The sequence below is a fragment of the Alligator mississippiensis genome, chromosome 1 (genome assembly GCF_030867095.1).
Source record: "Alligator mississippiensis isolate rAllMis1 chromosome 1, rAllMis1, whole genome shotgun sequence".
In the NCBI taxonomy this organism is placed as follows: Eukaryota; Metazoa; Chordata; order Crocodylia; family Alligatoridae; genus Alligator; species Alligator mississippiensis.
In genome coordinates, this window is record NC_081824.1 from 69,984,506 (window position 1) to 70,011,632 (window position 27,127).

Consider the following 27,127-nt stretch of genomic DNA (forward strand, 5'->3'; position numbering starts at 1 on the left):
CAGGCACTAGGCAGTGCTGGCCGGAGCAGCTGGGGGAGCAGCTGGACGCACCCTGTCTTGAACTGGCATCCTGGGAGAAGCTGTGGTTCATCCAGCTACTCCCCTGGATGCCCCCCTTCTGGGGCAAGGCAGGCAGTGCTGGCAGCCCCAATGGCTTCTCCCAGGGCTGAGGGGTTGGAACCAGGAGCTGGGGAATTGACCCGGGAGCTAAGGAACCGAACCAGGAGCAGGGGGGAAGCCCCTGTCCATTTCCCTAGCCCCTGATCATTCCCCCCAATCCCTGTGGCTTCTCCTGGGGCTGCCAGCACTGCCTGCCTCACCCCAGTGTGGGGGGCAGCTGGGGGAGCAGCTGGACGAGCTGCGGCTTCTCTCAGGGCTGCCAGCTCAAGCCAGGGCTCATCCGACTGCTCCCCAGCTGCTCCCACTAGTGTTGCCAAAACGGCTAGTTTCGTTCCCCTGGAGGCTTGTTCAATTACCCTCAAGGAGAGAGTCACACATACAGGATGGGTCTATCTAGGTTTATTGTTTGCAAACAGTTCGACTGGGGAGCAGAGAGCTCAAATCAGGGCCGACGATGAGTCCGGCCTGGAATTACATTTTTATAGCTTACATTCAACAGAGTCTTGACGTACTAGAAGTTTATTGACTGCAGTACCAGTTCCTAATTGTGACGTCTTATCTTGTAGGCTGTACTTAACTAGTTATTGGTTAATGTGACTTATCAGGGTTAGTACGTGCGCACTCAAAGGTAGAATTGCAGCATTCTCAGAAGAAAAGAGCAATTTCAACAAAGTTAGTTAAACTTTAGTAACTTCCTATCTTAACGTAACCTTAAGGCACTGGACAGAGATGATTTCAAAATGCAAGGCAAGCAGTAAGAACCACAGACCACAGCTTGGACATTAGACCTCCTGATCTTTACACAAAAGGGTCATAAGATGGTCATAAGACACTTCTATCATATGGTTGTTGCTCAAGCATTACTGCAAAATTATGGGGGCTAACGTCTTTTTACTACAACTCCCCCCTCAGATGCTTTCTTACTCTAAATTTTTAATAAGTGTCTGAGATAGCCAATTTCTGATAGTGTACAAACATTTCACGGTTAACAACTGATCGAACAGTCCTTCTCAGAAGGGTCATGATGCATGGTAGCATACAGGGAAGCAAGCAAAGGGTTGATACTAACAAGCATAAGGCCATCAACACTCCCTTTATCCAGCCAGTCTGGGGAAGCCAGGATGTGAACCAGTCAAGGTTCCATCCGTTCCATGTCTGGACTGGAACATGTGCTACCTTCTCCATATCATTTACTAGGTCTTTTATCAATTCACCATTATCATCAATTTCAACACAACAATTGGACAGGTTTAACTTTTTACACACCTCTCCTTCACTGGCAAGTAAATAGTCAAGAGCTAAACGATTCTGCAGCACCGTGGTGCGTATCTGGGTGAGTTGACTTCCAATTAGGTGGAGGGCTGCTGCAGTCTTGTTAGTGACTATCTCTACTACGGCCTGGAGTCTGATAATGCGGTTAGTCAGATAGGTGGGCTCCCTTCCAACCACAACTGGTTCCCAAGTTGCCGGGTCATAATATCGAATGATTCTTTCGGCTGGCCATTCATTATCGCCCCACCGTTGACTCCCTCCTGCGGCTATCCTTTCAAGGGAGGTATCAGTACCACGCTTAGCACAATAAAGCCCAGGGTGGATGGTTTGAGTATCACGAGGTGTTGGCTGCACTAGCCAAACGCCAGGAATCAAAGCCCCTAGATAACAGCTGCCTATATGCCCATCGCCCTCAAATCCACCACAGCCCACATGTTTCATTTACGATGCTAGAATGGGAAAACATTAAAGCCAAGGTCAATGAACCCCTTTTTAAAGAGTTTTTCGTACCGTTTTGATAATGAGTGCAATTGTGGCCCCAAACTAAAATTTGTTCCTCACCCAGGAGACAAGGGAGGCTTTCAAACGTATCATATGAGGCGTTTGCATGTGTCCAAGCACCTTGGCGAGGGGCAACCTCCTTAGATATCCATGTCTCTTGGCATCGTGACTGTCCCACCCTAAATCCCCCTCCCTGTTGGGAAATACAAATAGATCCTTTAATCTTCGCTACCAGGAGTCTCCCAGAACCATTAAATTGTGAGGAGAGATTAAAATCATGATTAAAGCCCCAGTCAGAGATTATGCCTGTCCTATTGAGGGGAATAGGCAGGAAAGGGACTCCCTCATCACTAGAAACAGGAGTAAGTGCACACAAAAGAGAACTGTGGTTAGTTAGAGCACGGGCTGACTCCTTGAGAAGGGCCACCCATACATTTCCCACCCATGGGTTTGCAGGTGGACCTTTAGGTCTTACAGTTTTATTCATGGCGTAATGGTAATCTCCTATGCAGATTCCCTGGGGCTTAACCTCGAAGGGAGGATTTGAAGGCCAATCTCTGAGGATTGCTGACCAGAGTTCTGGTTCTGGCTCTATACGTACCGGTGTTGGACCAGCACGGAGTGCATACGTTATTATAATTTCTCGACTCAAGCAGCATTTGGAGAGGGTATGCATAGAGGCATTGATTATAGTAGACTTTGAAGCCTCATAGCTAGTCTTATTTAGGGGCTTAAGCTTTATGTCAAAGGGACATTTGCAACAGTCTGGGTGATATCCTTTTGGGTTTGCTATACCTAAAAGGGGCATGAGTCCAAAGAAATAGATTAGAGTCCACATTTGTGTAAACATAACTTCAGATCTCCTACTGGTTCACTTGTCCAATTGTCGGCTTCTTGTTCCCGGGTGTTGTCAGCTTCCGGAGTGACCACACCCTGGGAGTTGGTGTCCTCCGGATGAAAAGGCTTCACTCTTGAATAGTGGGTCCACTTGTCGCTGTTTGATAAGCGGACAGCTGTGTGCGTAGTCAGCAACACCTGACAGGGTCCTTCTCACTTTTCCGCAAGAGGATCTTTTTTCCACTTCTGTACCAGGACCTGGTCACCCGGTTTGAAGTTGTGGGCTGGTGCGTCAAGCGGAAGGCTCTGGAAGGATGCAGCAAACCTGTGTAGAGAAGACAAAACAGACTGCAAGGCAATAACTTGTTTCCAAATTTCAGATTTACCAAGTTCTACAGTAACTAGTTCCCTCCATCCTGCTGGCAAGACCCTGGGAGGCATACCAACCATCAATTCAAAAGGTGATAATTTAATTCCCCTACGTGGTGTACTACGAATACGAGTTAAAGCCAGTGGGAGTGCCTGTGGCCATTTCAAATGAGCCTCAATACAAATTTTTGTCAACATAGCCTTCAGTGTCCTATTCATGCGTTCCACCTGGCCTGAACTCTGGGGTCTCCATGGAGCATGGAGTTTCCAAGTGATATCTAAAGCTTTGGACACTTCCTGTACTATTTTCCCCATGAAATGACTGCCTTGATCTGACTCAATAGACTCAGGTAACAGAAATCTGGGTATTATCTCGTGGAGTAGCATCTGTGCTACTGTAGATGCGGTAGCTGTTCTCGTTGGGTACACTTCCACCCACCCAGTTAACTGGTCAACTAGTACCAACAGGTAATGGTATCGGCTGGATCTAGGAAGTTCAGCAAAATCAATCTGCCAAGCTTGTCCAGGATATTGAGTCCACGGTCTTCCTCCCATGGGAGCTGGTGGTCTGGCAGATTTTGGATTCACCTTCTGGCAAGTTGGACACTGACAGACCACTCTCTGGGCATCCAAATAAAGTCTGGGGGCTACCATTTGATGAGTCAACAAATCTCCCATTGCTGTGCTTCCCATATGAGTGGAAGAATGCAATCAGTGGAGTATCTCTCCCAGCAGAGCTCGAGGTATCAACACTTTCCCTCCTGGTACGATCCACCATCCCTGTGAATTTTTACTAGCCTTGAGATCAGCGGCTAGCTTATCTGACCCTGGACCATATTTTACTTCAAAATTTTCTAAATAGGAAGACACTTCATGGGCCGTGCCCTGGAATGCTGCCTCTCCTCCTGTTTGTGCTGCCTCTTTGGCTGCCATGTCAGCCTTTGCATTTCCCCTTTTCTGGCATTCATCTGCAGCCTTGCCATGGGCTCTTACATGTACCACGGCCACCTCCTTTGGTAGCCGGAGGGCTTCCAATAACATTATTATTTGTGGGCCATTGGCAATCTTTTGTCCAGAGGCCGTGATGAATCCCCGCTCTTTCCACAACAACCCATGGGCATGAACAGTGGCGAAGGCATAACGTGAGTCTGTAAAAATGTTTACCCTTTTATCTTTTCCCAATTCTAGTGGACAAGTTAGGGTCACGAGCTCCGCTGCCTGTGCTGACCATGTCACAGGGAGCTTTTCTTTCCATACCGTTTCTGTCAATGTCACCACAGGACATCCGGTATATCTCACACCCTGTATCACACTGCTCGAACCATCTACAAAGAACTCCTCCTCCGGGTTCTCAATTGGGTCATCATTCAAATCAGGGCGAATTAGTACTGTCTGTGTCAATACTTCTAAACAGTCATGACCCGGAGGCCCCGGCTCCGGCAGTAGAGTCACTGGATTTAAGGCAGTGGTGTGCTTGAAGGTAAGACCTGGATTAGATAAAAGGAAGATTTCATATCTCGATTGTCTGGAGGGGTTCAAAAATTTCCCTCCTTCTCCTCCGAGAACCTGGGGAACCCCATGTGGAGTGTGTATCTCCATGTCAGCTCCCATAACAATGTTTGGGCCTCTTCCACGAGGGTAGCAGTGGCGGCGACAGCCCTCAAACATGCAGGCCACCCCTTTGCCACTGGGTCTAAGACCTTGGAGTAGTATCCCACTGGTTTCCAAGTTGGATCAACTGGCTGAGTTAAAACTCCTGAAGCTACCCCTTTGTTTTCATGCACATATAGTCTATAGGGCTTGTGCCCATTTGGGATCATTAATGCTGGGGGTCGCAAGAGGGCAGCTTTCAGTAATTCAAATGCATGTTGTTTTTCCTTAGTCCATTTCCAATTTGTGAGACCCTCCTTCGTGAGGGACTCATATAGGGGTTTGGCTTTTCCCCCATAATCAGGAATCCACAGTCTACAAAACCCGGTTAAACCCAAGAAAGCTCGCAGCTCTTTAGGGTTCCTGGGAGCAGGCATATCCTGAATTGCTTGAATTCGATCCTTGCTCAGAGCCCAAATCCCCTTCTTAATCTCATATCCCAAAAAGGTAACCTTTGGTTGGCAAATTTGAGCTTTTTCTCGAGACACCTTATACCCTCTCTGTCCCAGGATATTCAGTAAGGATTCTGTCGCATTTTTCCCCGTCTGTAAGTCGGGACTTGCTATTAATAAATCATCAACATATTGCAACAGTGCCACCTTGTGGTGTCTCTCTTTCCAGTGCTCCAAATCTTTTTGCAAAGCTGTTCCAAAAATATGAGGAGATGAGGCAAATCCCTGAGGTAATACTGTCCACAACAATTGGGTCTTATAGTATGTATCTGGATCTTCCCATTCAAAGGCAAACAATTTCTGACTATCTTCATGTAGTGGAATAGAGAAGAAAGCATCTTTTAAATCTAGCACAGAGAATACCTCAGCATCCGCTGGAACCTGGGTTAAGATGGTGTGGGGATTTAGGACTGTATGGTGGTCCACTAAAATCTTTTTGTTTATGGCCCTTAAATCTTGTACCAGCCTAAAAGAGATTCCATCTGCTTTGGGTACACCCAAGATTGGGGTGTTAAAGGGGGATGATCCCTCTATTAACCACCCATACCTCTTAAATTTTTCAATTAGTGGCTTCAAACCTATTCGAGTGGCTTTCTTCAGAGGATATTGTTTGACACACACAGGACCTTCTCCTTCCCTCAGGGGAATTTTTACAGGGTGTACATATTTTGCTCAGGCAGGAGTTCCGTCTGCCCATACACAGGGATCCACGTTTTCTAAAATCTCAATCCCTTTGGGTTCTGATCTTGTCTCAACTGTCCGTAAAGCCATCTGGTAGTTTGAGCTTTGCTTTACCGGTAATTGCACTACGATTTGATCTTCACGGAAGAAGATTTCTGCTTGCAGTTTTGTTAGCAAATCCCGTCCCAATAGTGCTACTGGGCAGGCAGGTGATACTACAAATGCATGCTCCAGTTTATTATTCCCAATCTTCGTGAGGAGGGGCTTATATACAGGCAATCTGATCCGTCTTCCCTCTATCCCTTCTACCGTTACATACTTTCCGCTTTCTTTAGCTAAAGGGGGTTTCACAGGAATCATTGAAAAGGTGGCCCCAGTATCCACTAGGGCCTCATAATCTCTGCCACCTACCCTAATCTGTACCATGGGATCCTTCTGGGCGTTTGCCCGTAGGGCGGTGGCCTTGAATCCCTGGACCCTTCAGCTAGAATCTTCTCCCGAGGATTCCGCTAGCATCTGGTGGTCCCCTCGTTGGGTTTCCCTCTTTTTATCCCGTAATTTAGGACAATCTTTTTTCCAATGTCCTTTTTCCCGGCAATATGCACATTCATCCGGCTGCGGCTGACCTCTTCCTTTCTTCTGCCCCCCCTCTGGTTGCCCTTTCCATCCTCCATTGCCATTAATACTCTTGCTTAAGGCGGCTGCTAGTGTGGCCATTTGCTTCTGTCCACGCTTCTCCTCCTTCTTTTCTGCTATTTGATCCCGGTTCCCATAGACTTTATACGCAATTTCCACTAGCTCTGAAAGGGGTTTCCCTGGTCCTCCTTCAACTTTTTGCAACCTCTTCCTTATATCTGGGGCCGCCTGCCCAATAAACAGCATATTCACCATGCGGTGATTTTCTGGAGCCTCAGGGTTTATTTCACTAAATTTCTTAAAGGCATCATACAACCGCTCGAGGAAGGCTGAGGGAGATTCATCCTTTCCTTGGCGGACCTCGCATATCCTGGAGAGGTTTGGTACCCATGGTACTGCCTTACCCAGAGCTTCTACTATAATCCCCAGATATTGATGATTCAGATCTCTCCCTTCCTCTGAGTCGTTATCCCAATTGGGACTCTCAATAGGACATACAGCACGCAAGTCCCCTCCAGGGGCTATTACCCGCTCCTCAGCTATCTTATCCGCTACTCCCTGTACCATCTGCCTTTCTTCAGAGGTCAGGAGGGTATGCAGCATCATTTGAACATCAGCCCAGGTAGGACGGTGGGTTTGCCCTACTGACCGAAACAGATTTTGCATCTTATCGGGGTCTTCTCTAAAAGAAGGATTTTGATTCTTCCAATTAAACAAATCTGACGTGTGAAAGGGTATGTAAACGAAGGTTGTTCCCCCCCTTCTCCTGGAGTCACTACTTGTCTCATGGGACAATTGTAATTGGTGTAATTGGGGTTCTTGTTACGGGTACTCTGGGGGGCTTTATCATGCCAGGATTCCACGAGCTTTAATGCTGATTTGAGCTGAGCCAGCCCCTCTGGGAAGCTGTCCGTTTCCTCATAAGGGGGAGCTGTTGGTGGGAGATTCTCTGGGTCTTTTCCCTTCTTTTCTCCTGAAACCCCGGGGCCAATTAAGGGAGCTACTGAGGGACTTTCTGACCTCTCCCTGCCCAACAAGTCAGGATCCTCTCGGAATAATGAGGATGATGGTGATGATTCCTGGCTCCTGGAGCTAGGGCTAGAGTCTGTCTGAGATGATGATGGTGACTCCTGACTCCTGGAACTGGGACTGACAGGTGACTGTGTTCTAACTCTGTGTCCTGGTCCCTGAATCAGATCTCCCTCACTACCAGAATCAGGAAGGACTTGGGCTGTTCTCCCAGTGTCTTTTGCCAATAACATCTTACACATTTTCTTTTTACACTTCTGAACCCATGGGGGAACAGGATTCATTATAGCACTTATCCAACAATCTATATACGGCCACTGATCCCAGTGGCCATCCCGGGTTATCACATTCGAAACTGCATTAGCTAATTTTACATTGTAAGAACCAACTTCCGGCCATCCAACCCTGAAAGTGGGCCATTCCTTCTGACAAAATATAATCAAGTCATCCTTTGTCATTTCTATTCCGTAGCCTCCCTTAAATTTACCCAAATTCCTCAGCATGCATCCTAATGGGGAAGCAGAATCTTCTTCTCGGGAGCTACCCAACCCCAATGTGTCGACCAATATACATATGCACTCAGGTCCCTGTCCGCTGAGTCATGAGGTTCCAGCTGAGCCCCCTTGCGTTCGACTCTACCTTGTTGGGCAGAATTGGTGCGGCTAGGCTCAGCTATAGTCTCAGACTTGGTCAGCGGCTCATGTTTCTAAAGGGATTCCCCGGATCCAAAATCCAGACCAATATGCTGGATACCAAAACCAACACTTAAATCCTCAGGGCTCCCCAAATTCCCTTAGAGACCATTCAATTGACACAAGGAAAGCGAATACTCACTCTGCTGGACCCCTGGTGCCGTCTCTTCGGACCCACTCAGCCTGGGTGACTCATTCAGAGGAGTGCCTTTGACCTTTCAGGTGCCCGACTCACGGACCCGGGGGTCATGACGGACTCCAAGATCAGTCCGGTGGCCACTTCACGACTCCCCTTTGCCGATCTCGTCGTGCCCTGAAATAGTCCAGAGGGCTCCTGGCTGGCTCGCCAAATTGTTGCCAAAATGGCTAGTTTCGTTCCTCTGGAGGCTTGTTCAATTACCCTCAAGGAGAGAGTCACACATACAGGCTGGGTCTATCTAGGTTTATTGTTTGCAAACAGTTTGACCGGGAGCAGAGAGCTCAAATCAGGGCCGACGATGAGTCCGGCCTGGAATTACATTTTTATAGCTTACATTCAACAGAGTCTTGATGTACTAGAAGTTTATTGGCTGCAGTACCAGTTCCTAATTGTGACGCCTTATCTTGTAGGCTGTACTTAACTAGTTATTGGTTAATGTGACTTATCAGGGTTAGTATGTGCACACTCAAAGGTAGAATTGCAGCATGCTCAGAAGAAAAGAGCAATTTCAACAAAGTTAGTTAAACTTTAGTAACTTCCTATCTTAACGTAACCTTAAGACACTGGACAGAGATGATTTCAAAATGCAAGGCAAGCAGTAAGAACCACAGACCACAGCTTGGACATTAGACCTCCTGATCTTTACACAAAAGGGCCATAAGATGGTCATAAGACACTTCTATCATATGGTTTTTGCTCAAGCATTACTGCAAAATTATGGGGGCTAACGTCTTTTTACTACACTAGCACTGCCTGCCTGTATAGTCTATGGCCCAATAAGATTCGGCACCAAATATCTTCAGATTCAGATTTGACTGAATCTAATTGGGACAGTGATTTGAATCACCAAATGAAATCACTTTCCCTCCAAATCGCCAAATCTGAATCCAAAGCAAATACTTTCTGCTTTGCACAGGCCTACTGCCCTTCATGCTATTATCATCTCACCATTTTGTCTATCTGTCTGTTGTACCATTGCCTGTGGCATCCTGTAGATTTTATGTTCTTCAGGGAAGGGAATTTTTGTTTGTTACATGTTTACATAGTCAGAGGCATGCCTGATAGACTTTGCTTGCAGGGTAAGCCATCCCTGCAGGGTTTAACAGTGCAGGAATCTAAGAAGGGTGGCAATTTAAAAGCTGAAATTCAGTGGTGATAAAAAGAGATGAACGCATTAACCCTCTGGTTCATGGCCTCGCTGGCACCACTCCCATCCCAGCAGATGCAGAGGAGCAGTAGGGTGAGACCCCTCTCCATTCCACTGCCCACATTGTTGACTTGACACATGCCAGATCAATGCTCAGGATCTCAATATCATGCTGTTAGGCAGGAGGGCATGGCACAAAATTATATACACACACACAAACTGCACATACAAAACTACCAGTCAATACACATACACACATACAAACATACACTTCAGTGACTGTGTGTTAGCAGTAGCGGGGGTGCTTGATGACTAGGGGGCATTTGGGGGTGCTTGGGGCCCTGGTGGGAGTCAAGGGAAAATCTGGGAGGCAGAGAAGCTGGGAGGAGAGAGAGCCAGGGTGGCAGTGGCAGAGAAGCTGGAAGGTAAACTGGGGAAGAAGGCTGGGCCAAGAGCCAGGAGATCGGGAGGCAGAGCTAGGAGCTAAGCTGGGGCGAGAAGGCTGGAGCGAGAGCTGGGAGATGGGAAGGCAGAAGAGCCAGGAGCTAAGCTGAGGAAGAAGGCTGGGGTGAGAGTCGTGAGACTGAGAGGCAGAAAAGTTGGTAGGTAAAGAGCTGGCCGGGGTGGGAACGGGAGATGGGGAGGCTGAGACGCCAGGAGGAGAACTGAGAAGAAGGCTAGAGCTGGGAGATCGAGAGCTGGCTAAGAAGCCAGGAGGTGGAGTTAGAGGTGAGAGCAAGCACTGGGATGGGGGTCAAAGGTGGCAGAGATCTGAGACGGGAAGCAGAGAGACAGACAGCAGAGGGACAGGAGTTGGACACGGGGTTGGGTAAGAGGTGGGAGCAAAGAGAGCAGGGATTAAGTGGGGAGCCTGGAACAAGACAAAGACCAACGTAGGGTCCAGAATATCAGGTTTTATTAGACACACACACACGCGCGCACACACACACACACACACACACACACACACACACAATGGTAGCAGGAGGGAAAAGGCTTAGTAGAGGGATTGAAGTCAAGGTGTAAAGAAACAGAACTCAGGTCCCTTGCTTGGAAGGAAGATGTGGGTGACAGCTACCTATCCTAGGCTTCAAGCTGATCCTCAAAGGCCAGTCGGGGTTTTCTCCAGTGAGGTGTTGTCCAGAGAGGGTCGCTGGCAGGGCCTCTGGATGGATAGGTGGTATGGCGTAGTGCTGGTCTGGATGCAGAGGGCGTCCCAAGGAGGTCACACTCTACCACCCCTTTAATAGGCGTGGGCTACCTATGCCTTCAATGGGGAGGACATGTCCAGGAAAGGGCCAGTCCTGCTCAGATAAGCACTTGGAGTTCTAGATGTCCTCGTTGTCTGGTGGGATACAATGGTGGACTTGCTGGTTTCTGTTCTGTTCTTTGTTTCCACAGTTTCTTGGAGGGTCTGAATCTTTCAAATGTTGTGTTTTGTCTCTGGTTCTGGGACTAGGTCTGTGGTTTCAGGGAGTGTCAATGCAAGGCAGTGGTAGGGTTGTTAAGCTGATGGTCAGGTCATTCAGTAGGTGATATTTTTAGGCCTGCCACCATTATGTCTCAAGCACTCTCATCCATTCTCATTTATCTAGGAACCAATTTACATAGGAGGGGTAGGTATGAGTCACAGTTACAACACAATTACAATGGGGTATGCCCAGGCAGGGGCACAATATGGAAACTTGACAAGGCAAGATGGAGACTTGATATTACTTTGGCTAACTTACAGAAACAGGCCTAAATCATACATTATCAATATAAAACAATTAAAATCAATACAAATATAATAGGAATATAATATAAAACAGTAAAAATCAATACCAAAATAACAAAACACTATTTACAAAGATACATGGACAATATAAAAGGGGCTTGTTCTTATCTTGTGCTTTAGCTTAACTATGACTTATCACAACTTCTTATAACTACTTCTAAGGGATAGAGAGGGGAGAGAGAAAGTCAGAAATGGTTGGGGAAGGGGAGGGAATATATTTTTAAATAAAAAAAAGAAAAACGGGGGGTTTTTCTACAGCATTAAGCAGTATGTGGGGCTCAAGCCCCACCTGCCCACCTATAGTTACACCCAATCTGTGCAGCACCTAGAGCTGCAGCCTCCAAAAGTATGTCCTTGTGGAGTTTCCTCCATTGGCCATACTGAGTTTATGAGCCTATCACCCAGAAGTAATGAATCTGCATAGGGCCATGCTGTGTGTGCACCAATATGCTCTGGTGAGTGACAGTTGATCCGTGGTATGTTATTATATGCATGTGTAACAGACTGCCAATGTGGGCTCACCAGGTTGGCTGAGATACTTATCCTGGGCTAGAAACAGTGCCAGTGAACTCTGAGCAACCCCAAGGGTGGAGCAGGGGAGCCCTGGCCTGTGGAAAAGGAGAAGCCAACCTAAAGAAGGGGTTTTCAATCCCCTCATTCGCATGGAAGGTGGCTGGCCAGGGTTGGGGGCCCGCCACCCTGAGCCCTGGTGGGTTGGTTTGCAAGCCAGGTAGGGACTGCCGGGGGGGATAAAAGCAGAAGCCAAACTGGTGTGGGGGGCTGCTGACAGCGACTCTGGGGAATGGCACAGGAGGCCTAAGAAGAGCTGGGGTGAGCTGACCCAGCAGAGGGAGCAGAGAGACCCCTCTGAAGAGCCTCGAAGTCCCTGGGAGAAGAAGGTAGCAGCAGTCAGCTGTGCCTCCAGCCCTGTAGCAGAGAAGGAGCTGCGGCCAGGGCTTGGGGCAGAGAGCTGGTGCCCCAAAGGCCCCATTGCAGTGTGCTGGATGTGCTGGGCATCCCGGAGGCTAGGGGTGGCAGTTGGCCCCCCACTCCATTGAGGAGAAGAAGCAGCGGCCAGGAGCGCAGGCAGCATCCTTATCCAGAGCAGGGAGCTAGGCTGGTGAGTTAAGGAAACCCTTCACTTTCCCTGGGGAAGTGGGACAGCAGCAGGCAAGGCACTGGGATCCTGAGGAGCACCAGAGCACCAGGATTGGGGTTCCTGGGAGCTTGAGGCACAGGCCGGAGCTTGGAGAGGCACTGGTGAGCTGTGACACGTGTGGGGTGCCTGGCCAGTCATCTGGAGCAGGGGTTTGGAGCAATGACCCCTGGGAGCTGCCTGTTCTGCTGACCCCCTGCCACTGACTGCCCCAGAGGGGACTCAGTCCTGTCCCTTATTCTGCAGCTGATTGTCATTGGATGGAGTCCCTGTGCTTTGTGCTTGGGTCATGCTGACTGCTGCAGGAGCCTACTCTGTTGCTTGTTGCTTGCCTTTTTCATTGCCACAGAGGGTCACCCTTCAGCCTCTTTGGGGGGTTGGGGTTTGATACAATTTGATTGCAGACCACAGAAGTTTAACCTGTTGCAGTCTGCCACTTATTGGGAAGCCTGTTGGAGCTGCTGGGAGTGACCACCTTGCTTCCTTGTGGTAGCATCTCAGCAGTGGCTGAAAGCTGCCAGTTACCCTACCCATGGTTTTTGAGTCAAGGGTTGACTAATGCATTCTGGTTTGTTTTGTGATTGTGGTTATGCCATTTAAGTTCACTTGTAAATAACCTTCCTATTATTCTTGTTTTGTAAATAAAGTGTAAATAGTTAAATCAGTTAAGTGTTAGACCTTGGGACCACGGGCTGCTCTGTGGGGAGCAGGGGCTGGCCGGAAAGTAAATTGGTGCTGGCCGGAAGCTCTGACCCATTCTTACCACACCATCCCTGATACTGGGCAGGAGTGGCAACTATTGGGCCACCACCCAGGTTACACATGTAAACCCTGGACTACACTGGACATGAGAGTGCATTTGACATGGCACGGAGACATGTGGTGTCTGCTTTACATGTGCTGTCTTCCAAACCAGAAATAGTGTCACTGCACTGGTGTGGCAATGCACTCTCACCAGTCATCTGTGCCTCTGTGGGATGCCCAGTAACACTCCCATATTACTTCCAGTTCAGAAGACATTTTATGCTAGAGAACATCACTTTTGATGAACTGATATTTCCTGACAATATCATATGTCATCAGAAAATTCCCAGCCAATTGTCCCTGGATATTGTCATACCTTACTGCATTGTAGAAGGCAGAGTTGGCACCCTACAACTGCACATAGAAATTAGCTTCCATTTATACGCTGGCTCTGTTTTGCAAGGAAGGTTTAGTTGTCTCCAGACTTTTTACTGTCACTATCCCGCACTTCCAGATTCCACTGAGAACTCTGCATGGTCTGGTGTATTTACTAGACAGGGAGGTGAAGTCTGGATAGGAGCAGGAGGTATTGTGATGGTGTTAGTGAAGGATACATGTCACCCTCTCCCATAAGGGACAATGGAGAACATGAGTGTCTTAAAAATGCTGTTCATTTTATCCATTTCTGGAGTTAGATACTAAGGTGGACAGCTGCATTAGAATAGCCTTATAAGTGTCTTAATAGACATTTCATTTGCAAGACAGTGGGCAAATTGGCATGTATAATGTATTACTTTTCAAGAATTTAAAAAATGTGAAAAGTAGTCAAAACACCAAAAAAACCTAGATCTGTATCATGTAGATTGTTTGCTTTATGGTGTGTTACTAAGGCAAGGCTAAAGCTGTTTAGGCTGCTATGACTCTTGAATGATCAGACTCCCAAATGCCTGAGGGAGTTTTAAAGAGTAACCTTAACCTTGAATTTCTTTCTGTCTAATATTTGTATTTAAAAATCTAGTGCACAGTATTCTTCTATGAGTTTTCCCTTAGGTTGTAAGATGCTTACAACCACCTTTCTGGTTTGAATAATTATTTTCCTAGGTATTTACTTATGATTTTGTTACCATTAATAATTTTATCTTTATAACACATTAAGATTCTTGGGCAAATAGTAATGCTGGGAATTTTTTGTTAACCTTGGCAGGCGAACTTGAATTGAGACTTCACAATGTTCAGACTGCAGAGTTTTATGGCAATATCCAAGCTTGCTTTAAAAACCTGAAAATAGTCTCATTTGGAGTTGATCCAAAACTCTGCTCACATTTATAGAGCAAGAACCCAACTGCTGCATGCTTGCACAAGTAAACCTAATGTCTGAATGCATTTTCTGGGTCATTTAGGAAAAGGGCTCTTAAATCCTATTGACACCTATGCCTCTCTACCAGTGGGGGTGTTTTAATATATTTCTAAGCAAAATATGCAGTGTGGATACTATGATTTCTAGATCATGCTCTACAGATTGCTTTTGATATGGTATGGCTTGGGAATGCACTCTGGTGAGTCCTGCTGGCAGGGAATGACTAAGGAAGAAGGGAGGAAAGTACATGATTCTAAGAACATAATTTTAAGGTTTATGGATGAAAAGATAATGGGTTAAGTCTTGGGGGTAAACCCACAGAGATTACAGCATTGATATATGGCTAGACATATGACAAATTTCCCATGCCTGTGGTGGTACCTTCATGCTGTATCATCTCCTAAGCCAGAAGTGCTGTGTAACCATGTCTATTTGCGTAGGCTAAGCTTCACTATTGAGTCAGAATCCATCAGACTCCTCTGATGCTTATTAGTCTCCTGCAGCATCACACAGACATGATTACACTGTTGCTGATTCAGACAGCAATCTTTGAAGAGTAGCACAGCATGTATAGCTTCAGTGTACTGCTGCCAGATACAGTAAGTTTGCCATGTAGATATAGCTTATAAGGAAACAAGTAGTACCATAAGCTGCAGGCACTTTACACTAGGGGTTCGCGAAATGGGCCATATTTAATTCGGATTCAGCCCGAATCGGGGGACAGTGATTCAACTAATTGATTTGGATCACTGTCCCAATTTGATTTGGCTGAACCTGAATCTGAAGATTGATGTTGATTCAGCCATAGACACAGCTTTAAATGGTTTTTCTACATACCTCGAGGTACCAGCATTACTTGTGAACACTGAGATTGTGGGGCAGATGGAGCATCCCACAGGAGCGTGGGGGGGCTCCCCTGTGTGCTCGGTGGTGGACCTCCCCCATTCTCCCCCGGCTTGGTAAACAGCCATGGGGGGACACCAGGTGCCCCCCCAGTCCCAGGACACACCAGTCACCGAGACAGGGGGCAGAGGGGGGGCCCCACATGCTCCACCGCAAACCCAGAAGTGGACTGGAAGTACTTCTGGTCCACTTACAGGTCTGCTGCCAAGCACCCCGGGACCGCCCCCACCCCCGTGCTCCTGTGGGATACTCCATCCACCCCAGCAAATTAGCATTCATTAGCCACCTGGTACCTTGAGGTATGTAGAAAAACAATAACGCTGTGTTTACCTCTGAATCATTGGATCTCTCTGAATTGATCCTGAGGGTTCCAATTTGATTCGGAGAGATTAAAGGGTATCCTGATTCAATTTGGATTTGAAGATTCAGCTGCTGAATTGGGCTGAGTCTCCACTGAATTGAATCAGAGATCAAAGCTTCACTCAGCCCTACTTTACACATGCATGTCACTGGCTGTATTTTCAGGATTGGGCTCTAGAAAAAAACAGCAGAGAGCTAGAACACATAGACTTAATAACAAATATTTCTGAGAACAGTCTTGCAATCTGAGATGAAACATTTTTCCCTTTTAGCTCTAATAAAGTGTTTTAAGCAGTAAAAATTATCCTAAGTTTTGTATTTCTTCAATGACTGTAACCGTGCTCAGGAGCTCAGTTATAAAACTAGATTTCCAGATGGGTTTTCTAAGACTTACCCACCAGCCACACTGTTATGCCTCCTATAATACTATGCATAATCAAAAGCTCCCCCCTCAAGCATTTTTCTGAAGCAAATTGCATGTGTAAATCTGGTTCAGTGCCCACATGCTGTTATGATTCCTCTCCCCCCCCTGCCTGCTCCCCTCCCCGTGGCCTCAAGCTCTTTATTATGAATTTGTTGGGAATAGAGTCATTTTGGCATCATACAATTTCCCATCTAGTTTTGAGGTTAGTCCACCTGCTAACCTCACTGGTGCTTGGATTAGACAGCAAGGAGTAGATGTCTTTGGAGTCACACTACTCTATAAACTTGTACCTCAACATAAACTCTTTTCATGAGGTCTGCTCAATTCTAATGGTAAAAATTACAAGCAATGAGAGCAAAGGACAGTTAAAGATGGGGTGAGGGAAACAAAGCTGGCTTTAAGCCATATTTATGTTTTTTCAACCTTCAACTGGTTAAAATGCTGGCATGACTCTCTGACTTAATTAAAAAATAGAAAAAGCAGTGGTAGACATTACTAGGCACAAGGTATCTTTGGGTTCAAATTCCCTAGCATTGCACACTACATTGACTGAATCAAGTGAAATAATGGAAGAATACCATAATAGATTCCCTTCACTAGGATGGTCCCCTCAGCTGGTAACCCTAGCTTTAATGTTGCTTTCCCTTAATGGTTTGGTATAAGGTGGTACAATATTGGTAGCTCTGGAATCAAGGTGCACACAGAAGTACCTTGTAAACATCATCTCCAGAAGGTTTGTATAGCTGATGTATGTCAACACTGCTTTAAAGAGACCACCCCTAAAATTCAGAACTCTATTCAGCTTACTTTAGCAGATGGGCAAATCAGTTATATATTTGTTTAACAATATCTGCTTTGGTCTCATTTCAGAAACAGTCTCCCCAAAAGTTCTGCTAAGTTAGTCTTAGTACTGAGACTTCTGTTACTGTGCTGGCCAAAGTTAGTTTCCCTATGCTTCTCCATCTGTTTGTCTAAATCCTTAGATATAGAAATTGGACTATAAGCATTGTAAGGCCTGTCTTTTCTGTATGTATTCACAACGTGTAGTACAGCAGTTACCCGTATGCAAAAACTTTACCACAATGCAAATAAGAAATAGTAATACATCAAAAGGATGAATGCTTCCAAAGATTAACTGGAAATAGTTGGCTATTGATTATTTGGATATTTAGACTTCAACATGGAATCAGAATTAAGTTAGGGGGAAAATACATATCTTCCAAAAAAAGGCAACCAGTCACTAGACTTAAGATGTTTACATTAAAGCCCTATCCAACATTTCATGGCTTATGATACCTAGCAATAGTAAGCATTACCATATTTACCCCAATCCAAGCTGATTTTGAATTTAAGATGACCTCCCCAATAATTAGATTCTAGACACGGAAAATTATACCAAATTACACACACGCACTGTTATAATTTTTAACTATAAATATCTTTAAATAATTTTCCTTGTTTAGAATGTAATTATTGGAGGGTTGTCTTAAATTCCACATACCACTGTGGCAGGGAAAGCAGTGGTGAGGAGCCAAACATCTACCCCTTGCCCCTTACTTACTCCCTCCCTCCTTGCCCACCCTATATGTGCCCCCCTGCTGCCTTTCCCCCACCAGCACTTGGCCCTTCTCGGTGCCTTCTTCCCCTGCCACTAGCTCCCCACCACTCTGCCACCTGCCCCTCTGCTATAGGACTCCTGGGAAGGGACAGCATCCATCTCACAAGGAAAGGTAAGTACCTGTTCGTGGCCAGGATGGATAAGCTTCTGTACAGGGCTTTAAACTAAGATTACTGAGGGACAGGAATACACAAATTCAAACATGTCCAGTGACCAACATACAAGTAGGCCCTGTAGGTAGGGACACTGGGAGAACCAGTCTTGCAGAAGCTGAGGGAATAGTTCTCCATCAGCTGTACAGGAAGACGAGGGCCTCAATAGGAGGATTCAGGTGCCTATATACTAATGCCAGGAGCATGGGGAACAAGCAGGAAGAGCTAGCCCTACTACTCTCCAGTGTGTATTGTGATCTAGTAGGGATTCTGGAGACCTGGTGGGTCTCCTCACATGACTGGAGTGGAGCTATAGAGGGCTACATCCTGGATAGAAGGGACTGGGTGAGGAAGAAAGGTGGTGATATTGCTCTCTATGTGAAAGAGCAATACACTTCCTTGGAGGCTGACATTGGCTCCAAAAATGGACAGCTTGAAATGCTCTTGGTCAAGTTGTTGGGGGGGGGGGGCACATTGAGAGAGACCAACTATAGGTATATACTACAGACCACTAAACCAGGAGTTCACCCAAGAATTCACTAAGGCTGCACGTGCACATGATATGGTCATCATGGGTGATTTTAATTATCCAGATATCTTCTGGGATGAACATGTGGCCAAGTTGGATTGGTCGCAGTCCTTCCTGACCTGTGTTGAGGAGCTCTTCCTGACCCAGGAGGTGCATGGGCCAACCAGAGGTGACGCTCTGCTAAACTTGGTCCTGGCCAAAAGGAGATGACCTGGTGACCGAATTAAACATAGAGGGAAGCCTGGGTGACAGTGACCATGAAACCATCATGTTTACTATCCAATGTAAGGCAGACAAATCGGATAACAAGATTGAAGTCTTGGACTTCAAAAATGAAAATTTCAACAAAATTAGGTCATTAGTAGGGCAAGTGCTGTGGGACCAGGGACCAAAGGTGAAAGGTGTGCATGGAGAGTGGTTGTTCCTTAATGACACGATCCTTGAACCACAAAAGAAGTCCATTCCCATGTGGAGAAAAGGTAACAGAAGAGGTGGGAAGCCCTCTTGGCTAAACAAGGAAATCATGGTCCTCTTAAGAAAGAATAGGCAGGTTTATGAACAATAGAAGCTTGGTGGGCCTTAAGGAGGACTATTTCACAATGGCCCACATTTGCAGGGAACAAATAAGACAGGTTAAGTGGTAACTGAACTTAGATTAGCAATGGGAATCAAGGACAACAAGAAGTCCGTCTTTAGGTAAGTAAGGAACAGGAGGAAAATCAATGGGAGTCTGGGGCCATTGCTCAGCAACTCAGGAGAGCTGTTTACCGGCACCCAGTAGAAAGATGAACTCCTGAATGACTACTTCGGCTCAGTCTTTCACCAGACCAAGGCAAAAACCACGCCAGGTAGAGGAGAGGATGAGCATGATAGGAATAATCACCTTCCTACAATTGCTGTAGAATTGGTGTATGACCAATTAATAAAATTAGACGTATACAAGTCAGTGGGACCAGATGATCTTCATCTCAGAGTGCTGAAGAAGTTGGCCAAAGTCATTGCGGAACCATTGGCAAAACACTTCCACAGCTCATGGCACTCCAGAGAAGTCCCTGAGGACTGGAATAGGGTCAGTGTTGTGCCTATCCACAAGAAGGGCAGGAGGGAGGACCCAGGTAACTATAGGCCAATCAGCCTAACTTCCATCGTAGGGAAAATCCTAGAAAAGTTCATCAAGGAGTCTATCTGCAATAAGTTTGGAGAAGGTAAGTTTCTGAATGACAGTCAGCATGGCTTCATCACATGCAGGTCTTGACTTACCAGCCTCATCTCCTTCTATGACCAGGTAACTTGCCACCTGAACACAAAAGAACAGGTTGACATTGTATACCTAGACTTCCAAAAGGTCTTTGATCTAGTATCCCACAATATCCATGCAAGAAAATTGGAGGATTGTGGGCTTAACTCTGAGACAGGTGGGTGAGAAACTGGCTGCAGGATACGACCCAAAGAGTCATAGTGAATAGATTTGTGTCATCCTGGTGAGAAGTGGGCAGTGGTGTCCCGCAGGGTTCCAGTACTTTTCAACATCTTTGTTAACGATTTGTATATGGGGGTGAAGAGCTCACTGTCCAAGTTTGTGGGTGACACCAAGTTATGGGGAAGCGTGGTCATGCTTGAAGATAGGCTACAGTTCCAGGTGGACCTATTAAGTTGGGTGTATCAGAATCTGATGAAGTTCAACATTGAGAAATGTAAAGTGCTCTACCTCGAGATGAACAAACCCCAAAACACCTACAGACTTGGTGGCACCAAACTGACTAGCACCATGAATGAAAAAGACTTGGGGGTAATAATAGACCACAGTATGAATATGAGCTGGCAGTGCAATGCTGAAGCCAGTAGGGCAAATAATACTCTGGCATGCATCAATCGATGCATCTCCAGTAAAACCAAGGAAGTAATTCTTCTGCTGTACTCAGCACTGGTGAGACCACAGCTGGAGTACTGCATCTAGTTCTGGGCACCACACTTTAACAAGGATGTGGACAAGCTTGAGAGAGTCCAAAGAAGAGCCACCCGTATGATCAAACTCTTAAAAAGCAAGCCATATGAGGAAAGGCTGAAGGATCTGGGACTCTTCAGCCCGAGGAAAAGAAGGCTGAGAGGGGACCTGGTAGTATAGATTCATAGATGTTAGGGTCGGAAGGGACCTCAATAGATCATCGAGTCCGACCCCCTGCATAAGCAGGAAAGAGTGCTGGGTCTAGATGACCCCAGCTAGATGCTCGTCTAACCTCCTCTTGAAGACTCCCAGGGTAGGGGAGAGCACCACCTCCCTTGGGAGCCCGTTCCAGACCTTGGCCACTCGAACTGTGAAGAAGTTCTTCCTAATGTCCAGTCTAAATCTGCTCTCTGCTAGCTTGTGGCCATTATTTCTTGTAACCCCCGGGGGTGCCTTGGTGAATAAATACTCACCAATTCCCTTCTGTGCCCCCGTGATGAACTTAAAGGCAGCCACAAGGTCGCCTCTCAACCTTCTCTTGTGGAGGCTGAAAAGGTCCAGTTTCTCTAGTCTCTCCTCGTAGGGCTTGGTCTGCAGGCCCTTGACCATATGAGTTCCCTTCTCTGGACCCTCTCCAGGTTATCCGCACCCTTCTTGAAGTGTGGCGCCCAGAATTGCACGCAGTACTCCAACTGTGGTCTGACCAGCGCCCGATAGAGGGGAAGTATCACCTCCTTGGACCTATTCGTCATGCATCTGCTGATGCACGATAAAGTGCCATTGGCTTTTTTGATGTCTTCGTCACACTGCCGGCTCATGTTCATCTTGGAGTCCACTAGGACTCCAAGATCCCTTTCCGCCTCTGTGCCACCCAGCAGGTCATTCCCTAGGCTGTAGGTGTGCTGGACATTTTTCCTCCCTAGGTGCAGCACTTTGCATTTCTCCTTGTTGAACTGCATCCTGTTGTTTTCTGCCCACTTGTCCAACCTATCCAGGTCTGCCTGCAGCTGTTCCCTGCCCTCCGGCGTGTCCACATCTCCCCATAGCTTTGTGTCATCTGCAAACTTGGACAGAGTACATTTCACTCCCTCGTCCAAGTCGCTGATGAAGACATTAAAGAGTATCGGTCCAAGGACCGAGCCCTGCGGGACCCCACTGCCCACACCCTTCCAGGTCGAGACCGACCCATCCACCACGACTCTCTGGGTGCAGCCCTCTAGCCAATTCGCCACCCACCGGACTGTGTAGTCATCCACGTCACAGCCTCTTAACTTGTTCACCAGTATGGGGTGGGATACCGTATCGAAGGCCTTCCTGAAGTCTAAGTATATGACATCCACCCCTCCTCCTGTGTCCAGGCGTTTCGTAACCTGGTCCTAGAAAGAGACTAGATTGGTCAGGCACGATCTGCCCGCCACAAACCCGTGCTGGTTTCCCCTCAGCATAATTTGCCCTGCTGGGCTCTCACAAATGTGAGCCTTGATAATTTTTTCAAAGACTTTACCAAGGATGGATGTATCTTACCACTACACTAGGAAAGTACATCAAGGGCTTGTTGAGCAACTGTTCACCAGAGCACCCAAGGAGAAAACCAGGAGTAATGGCCACAAACTCCTGGAAGATCAATTCAGGCTTAACATTAGCCAAATCTTCTTCATATTTAGGGCTTCCAGACTGTGGAATAAGCTCTCTCCAGAGGTGGTGCAATCACCTACCCTGGAAATCTTCAAGAGGAGACTAGAGAGTCACCTTGCTAGGGTCACCTGTCCCCCAGTTATCTTTCCTGCTTGGTGTGGGGGGCTGGACCTGATGATCTTCCAAGGTCCCTTCTGGCCTTACAGTCTATGAATCTATGTGCCCCCTCTCATCCCCCTGTGCTTCTGCCTATGCCTGCCCACCCTGCACACCATGGATCTAGCTCATGTTCCGCTCCCCACTATATCGTCTTCCCTGGACTTTCCCCCACTACAAGCCCCCTCCCCCATTACACAAGCCACCTGTGCCCAGGACCAAAGCTGGAGCTGAGCTGTCATCGGCCCCAGGCCAGTATGCAAATGTAAGATGAACCTTTTTTCCCTATACTGATTGGGAAAAAAGCCTTGTCTTGTATTTGAACAAATACGTTAAAAAGAAGATAATCAAAAGTTAAGATGTTTTTAAATTTGATGCCTCCTTAGTCTTCACTAGTTGATTCTGTTTTTTTCTCTCTCTCTCTTTTCCACATATATATTATTGGAAGCCCTTTGGAGCAAGAATTTTATTTTGTGCCTTTCATTGCTTCATGCAACTGCTGGCATTTAAATTATTTCATCTACTCACTACCTAGGTTAAATAGTACATCATTTGAACTTCAGTTAGGCAATTTAAGCCTGCAATTAGCTAAATAGTAGCTTTGGTATAAGTGATGAAATGCTTGGGAGGAATTTCCTGTGCATGGTGCTAAAAGAGTGACAGTGCCTCTTAAGTCATACTTTTGTCAGTTTTTCACATGAAAATATTTATGTAAAAAAGGCTTCGTACATAGTTTCATAGTTGGTAGGGTCAGAAAGGGACCTAAGCAGATCATCAGGTCCGACCCCCTGCCATGGGCAGGAAAGGATGCTGGGGTTAAACAACCCTGGCTAGGTGGTTGTCTAGCCTCCTTTTGAAGAACCCCAGGGTAGAGGCAAACAACACCTCCCTTGGAAATTGGTTCCAGCTCCTAGCCACCCTGACCGTGAAGTAGTGCCTTCTGATGTCCAGCCTGAATCTACTCTCAGTCAGCTTATGGCCGTTATTCCTTGTTACTCCTAGTAGTGCTTGGGGGAGCAGGGACTCTCCCATTGCCTGCTGGTCCCCCTTGGCAAGTTTGTAGGTGGCCACCAGATCCCCTCTCAGCATTCTCTTGTGAAGGCTGAACAGATTCAGGTCCCTTAGCCTCTCCTCGTAGGGCCTACACTGCTGCCCCCTGATCATTCAATTGGCCCTCCTCTGGACCCTCTTGATGCTATCCACATCCCTCCTGAAGTGCGGCACCCAGAACTGGACGCAGTACTCCAACTGTGGCCTAACCAATGTTGCATAGAGGGGGAGGATCACCTCCTTGGACCCACTCGTGATGCATCTATGGATTCATGACAAGTTGCTGTTAGCCTTCCTGGCTGGGTCCCCACATTGGCAGCCCATGTTCATCTTGGAGTCTATTGTGACTCTGAGATCCTTATCTGCCTCTGTGCTGACGAGAAGGGAGTTCCCCAGTGTGTAGGTATGCTGCTGGTTCTTTCTCCCTAGGTGCAGTACCCTGCACCTGTCAGTATTGAAACCCATCTTATTCTCATCCGCCCACATCTGTAACCTGTCCAGATCTAGTTGTAGTCTGTCACTGTCTTCTAGTGTGCTCACTTCTCCCCACATCTTAGTGTCATCTGTGAACTTGAACAAGGTGCTCTTCACCCCCTCGTCCAAGTCACCAATGAAGATATTGAACAGTGCAGGCCCAAGGACCGAGCTGTGGGGGACCCCACTGCCCACGTCCCTCCAGGTCGAAAATGACCCATCCACCACCACTCTCTGGGTGCAGCCTTCCAACCAGTTAGCAACCCATCTGACTGCGTAGGTGTCGACACCACAGTCACCTACTTTTTTAATGAGGATGGGGTGAGAGACAGTGTCGAAGGCCTTCCTAAAGTCCAGAAAGACTGCATCCACCATGACATCTGTGTCCAAGGCTTTTGTGACCTGGCTGTAGAAGGCCACCAGGTTGGTCTGACAGGACCTGCCTCTAATGAACCCATGTTGATTGCCCCTAAGCATAATCTCCCCTGCTGGTCCCTTGTAGATGTGCTCATGGATAATTTTCTCAAAAAGCTTCCCCAGGACTGAGGTAACACTAACAGGTCTATAGTGTCTTGGATCCTCTTTCCTCCTTTTTTTGAAAATGGGGACCACATTGGGCCCTTTCCAGTCCTCTCACACCTCACCAGAGCACCATGAGTGCTCCACCATAAGGATGTGCCAGGGGTCCCACAATGACCTTTGCCAATTCCCTCAGCACTCTGGGGTGGAGATCATCAGGACCTGGTGATTTGAACACATCTAATCTCTCCAGAAGTTCCATGACTATGTCCTCACTGACAAAATTATATACTTAAGAATGTTAAATAAATCACCACGTGGGCTTCATCCACATGAGCATGGACATTAGTTTCCCTAGAGGCAAGAAGCAGCAGCACACTTTGTGCCACTGCTAGTTGTCCCCAGGGAATGCCTATACCACGTGCCCTCTGGTTCACGGCAGGTTATCATGGGTGGGGCAGGGGATGCTGAAGCCAGTAGTGAACTGACCTCAGCAGCCTTACCTGGGGTTCTGGGGGCCTCCTGGTGCTGCAGCATAAGTGATCCTTCTGCTTGGAGCCTGGCTGGCAGGAGGAGCATGGCTCTGGCTGGCCAGGCTCTGGTTTGGGGCAGTGCACATTGCCCCTGTGTGCGCCACTCTGCTCTTTTTTTTGCATGGGTTTTTTGACCATGAGATGTTACCCTGCAGTGCAGAGACCAGCTGAATATGTGGTATGTGGCACCACAGAAAAGTCTGAATCACCACATACTGCACAGCTGCACTCATCTGGATGTAGCCATGAAGTGCATGTTTGGGGAAAAGTGAAAAAGCTGTTGATTTTATCTAAATATAAATAGCTATCTATCTAAAGATAGTGAAGAGAACTGGTAAGAGGAATTAAGAGTGGTTCACTTATTTGTTGATAATTGTAGCTAGTATTAACTGATAGCTAAATTGTTTATTCTCAATTCAGCCCATAGCAGGACAGGTGCCAAATTTGAAAAAAAAAAATTGGTACTAATAACCCTGAATAAGCTCAGTATTGAATCCAAACTGAGAGTTAGATGTCTACATGCCACTGTAGGTGCTTATTCCAAAAATAAGCACCTACAGGTTTAGGTTTAGATCCTCCAAATGTTTAGATCCTCCAAACCTTTTTGCTGACACCTAGAAGCAGCTGAATTACTTGGGTATCTAAGATTTCATCACTGATGTTCTCTAGATGCCTAGATTTTTGCTATTGCTGAGTGTTCATCCAACCAGCCAGGTCCTGGATGCATTTTAAAAGTTCCATGTCTAAATCTCAGCAAGACTCAGAAATTAGCTGTTTCCCTGCCCACTCTGTTCTAGAAACAAAGTTGCTGTGAATTCTCTTAATATTCAAATAAATCAGGCCTTGCAGAGTACATATATGGGGAGAAGGAGTGTGCAATCTGCTTCTTATATGCAATAATTGAATGTAGGATACCCACGTTCAAAGCACTCCTATGCTTGATGTTGAGTGAGGCTGTCAGTGCTCTAATTACTGGGGTATTCTGGATACAGTCTTTTTCTCAGCTAACATTCAAAGATTTAGCAGAGGAGGGATTGGAAACAAATGCCCTAACTTCCTAACAAATGCCCTAACTCTAAGTCTATAGAGTTATTCTTACTTTCTTACTGGCCCAGTACTGAGCCTAGGTCCCTTTTGTGGATCTAGGGGTAGAGCCACAAAAACTTTTAGATGTCTTACTTTTGAGTGGAATCCATAGCCCTAATCCAGTCTTACAATGTGATGAATGGGAATCAATAGGCATCTGGCACATGAAGAAGCTAGGGATGGCTAAGAGAGGGTTCAATCCAACCCCTCAAGGAGAAGTGCATGTGCTTAGGCAGTGGAAAGGCATCTGCTTCTACTTGGGATACATGGACTTGTACTCTTTCCTAGAGCTAGGCATCTAAGATAACACTTTCTCAAAAATATGGGAGAGTTGAGGTGGAAATGCCTCTTTCTTAGAGCCCCTAAGTGTTTCAAGTGCTCATGTAGGCTGCAGACTATCCAGGTTCCAATCCTCTCCCTGAGAAACTTGAACATTCATATCTCACAACACTGTCCTAACCATCAGGGAATTGGGTATTCTATCATGCAACACTCAGACCCTCTTGTTATGGCTGTTCCACATGGCACAGAATAATTAGTCTTTTAACCAGAGAGTGAGAATGAGTTTACAGTCACACAGTTAGCTGAGGGAAGCTTGTAGGCTCCATTCCCTGATTCAATGAATGTTGTAGGTTAAGTATTTATAAACAAGGGAAACTCATGTCTCCCTGTCCAGATGACTGCTTAAACCACACAATAGAGACTCATTCTCTGTCTTTAGCTGAATTAATATTTAATCACCCTGTCCTAGGGATTGTCAACCAGGGGTATGCATAACCCTGGGGATACTTGGACCAGTCCTAGGGGGTATGCATGGGTGTGTGGGGATGGAGTGCTGCCACCTCCCATGAACAGGGCTGGGGCCAGGCAAGGGCAGCAGTGCACCTTTGCAAGGCAGGGAAGCTCACACTGGGTGTCTGTCACTGCCATACACCAGCCCAGTGAGGTCCCCACCCTGCCCTAGCCCTGCTCCTGGGAGGCAGCGGTGCTCCGTCCCCACCAGCTCACGTGCCATCTCCACCTTCCTGCTCCATGTCCGGCCACACACTAACCCCTCCTCCACCCCACTCAACATTCACCTCCTGGGGGTACTTAGATTAAAAAAGGTTGAAAACCCCTGCCCT

At 46.8% G+C, this 27,127-nt stretch overlaps 1 protein-coding gene across 1 annotated transcript in view; it reads right to left on the minus strand.

Annotated features, from left to right (window-relative positions):
* Window positions 1-504: 504 nt before the first annotated feature.
* Window positions 505-27,127, minus strand: part of LOC132251589 (uncharacterized) — a 73,524-nt gene continuing 46,901 nt past the window's right edge. Inside the window, exon 2 of the mRNA XM_059731505.1 lies at window positions 505-3,055. Within this exon, the coding sequence (XP_059587488.1) occupies window positions 1,805-2,743 (939 nt within the window). The 5' untranslated portion in view covers window positions 2,744-3,055 and the 3' untranslated portion in view covers window positions 505-1,804. The remainder of the gene's footprint in view (window positions 3,056-27,127) is intronic.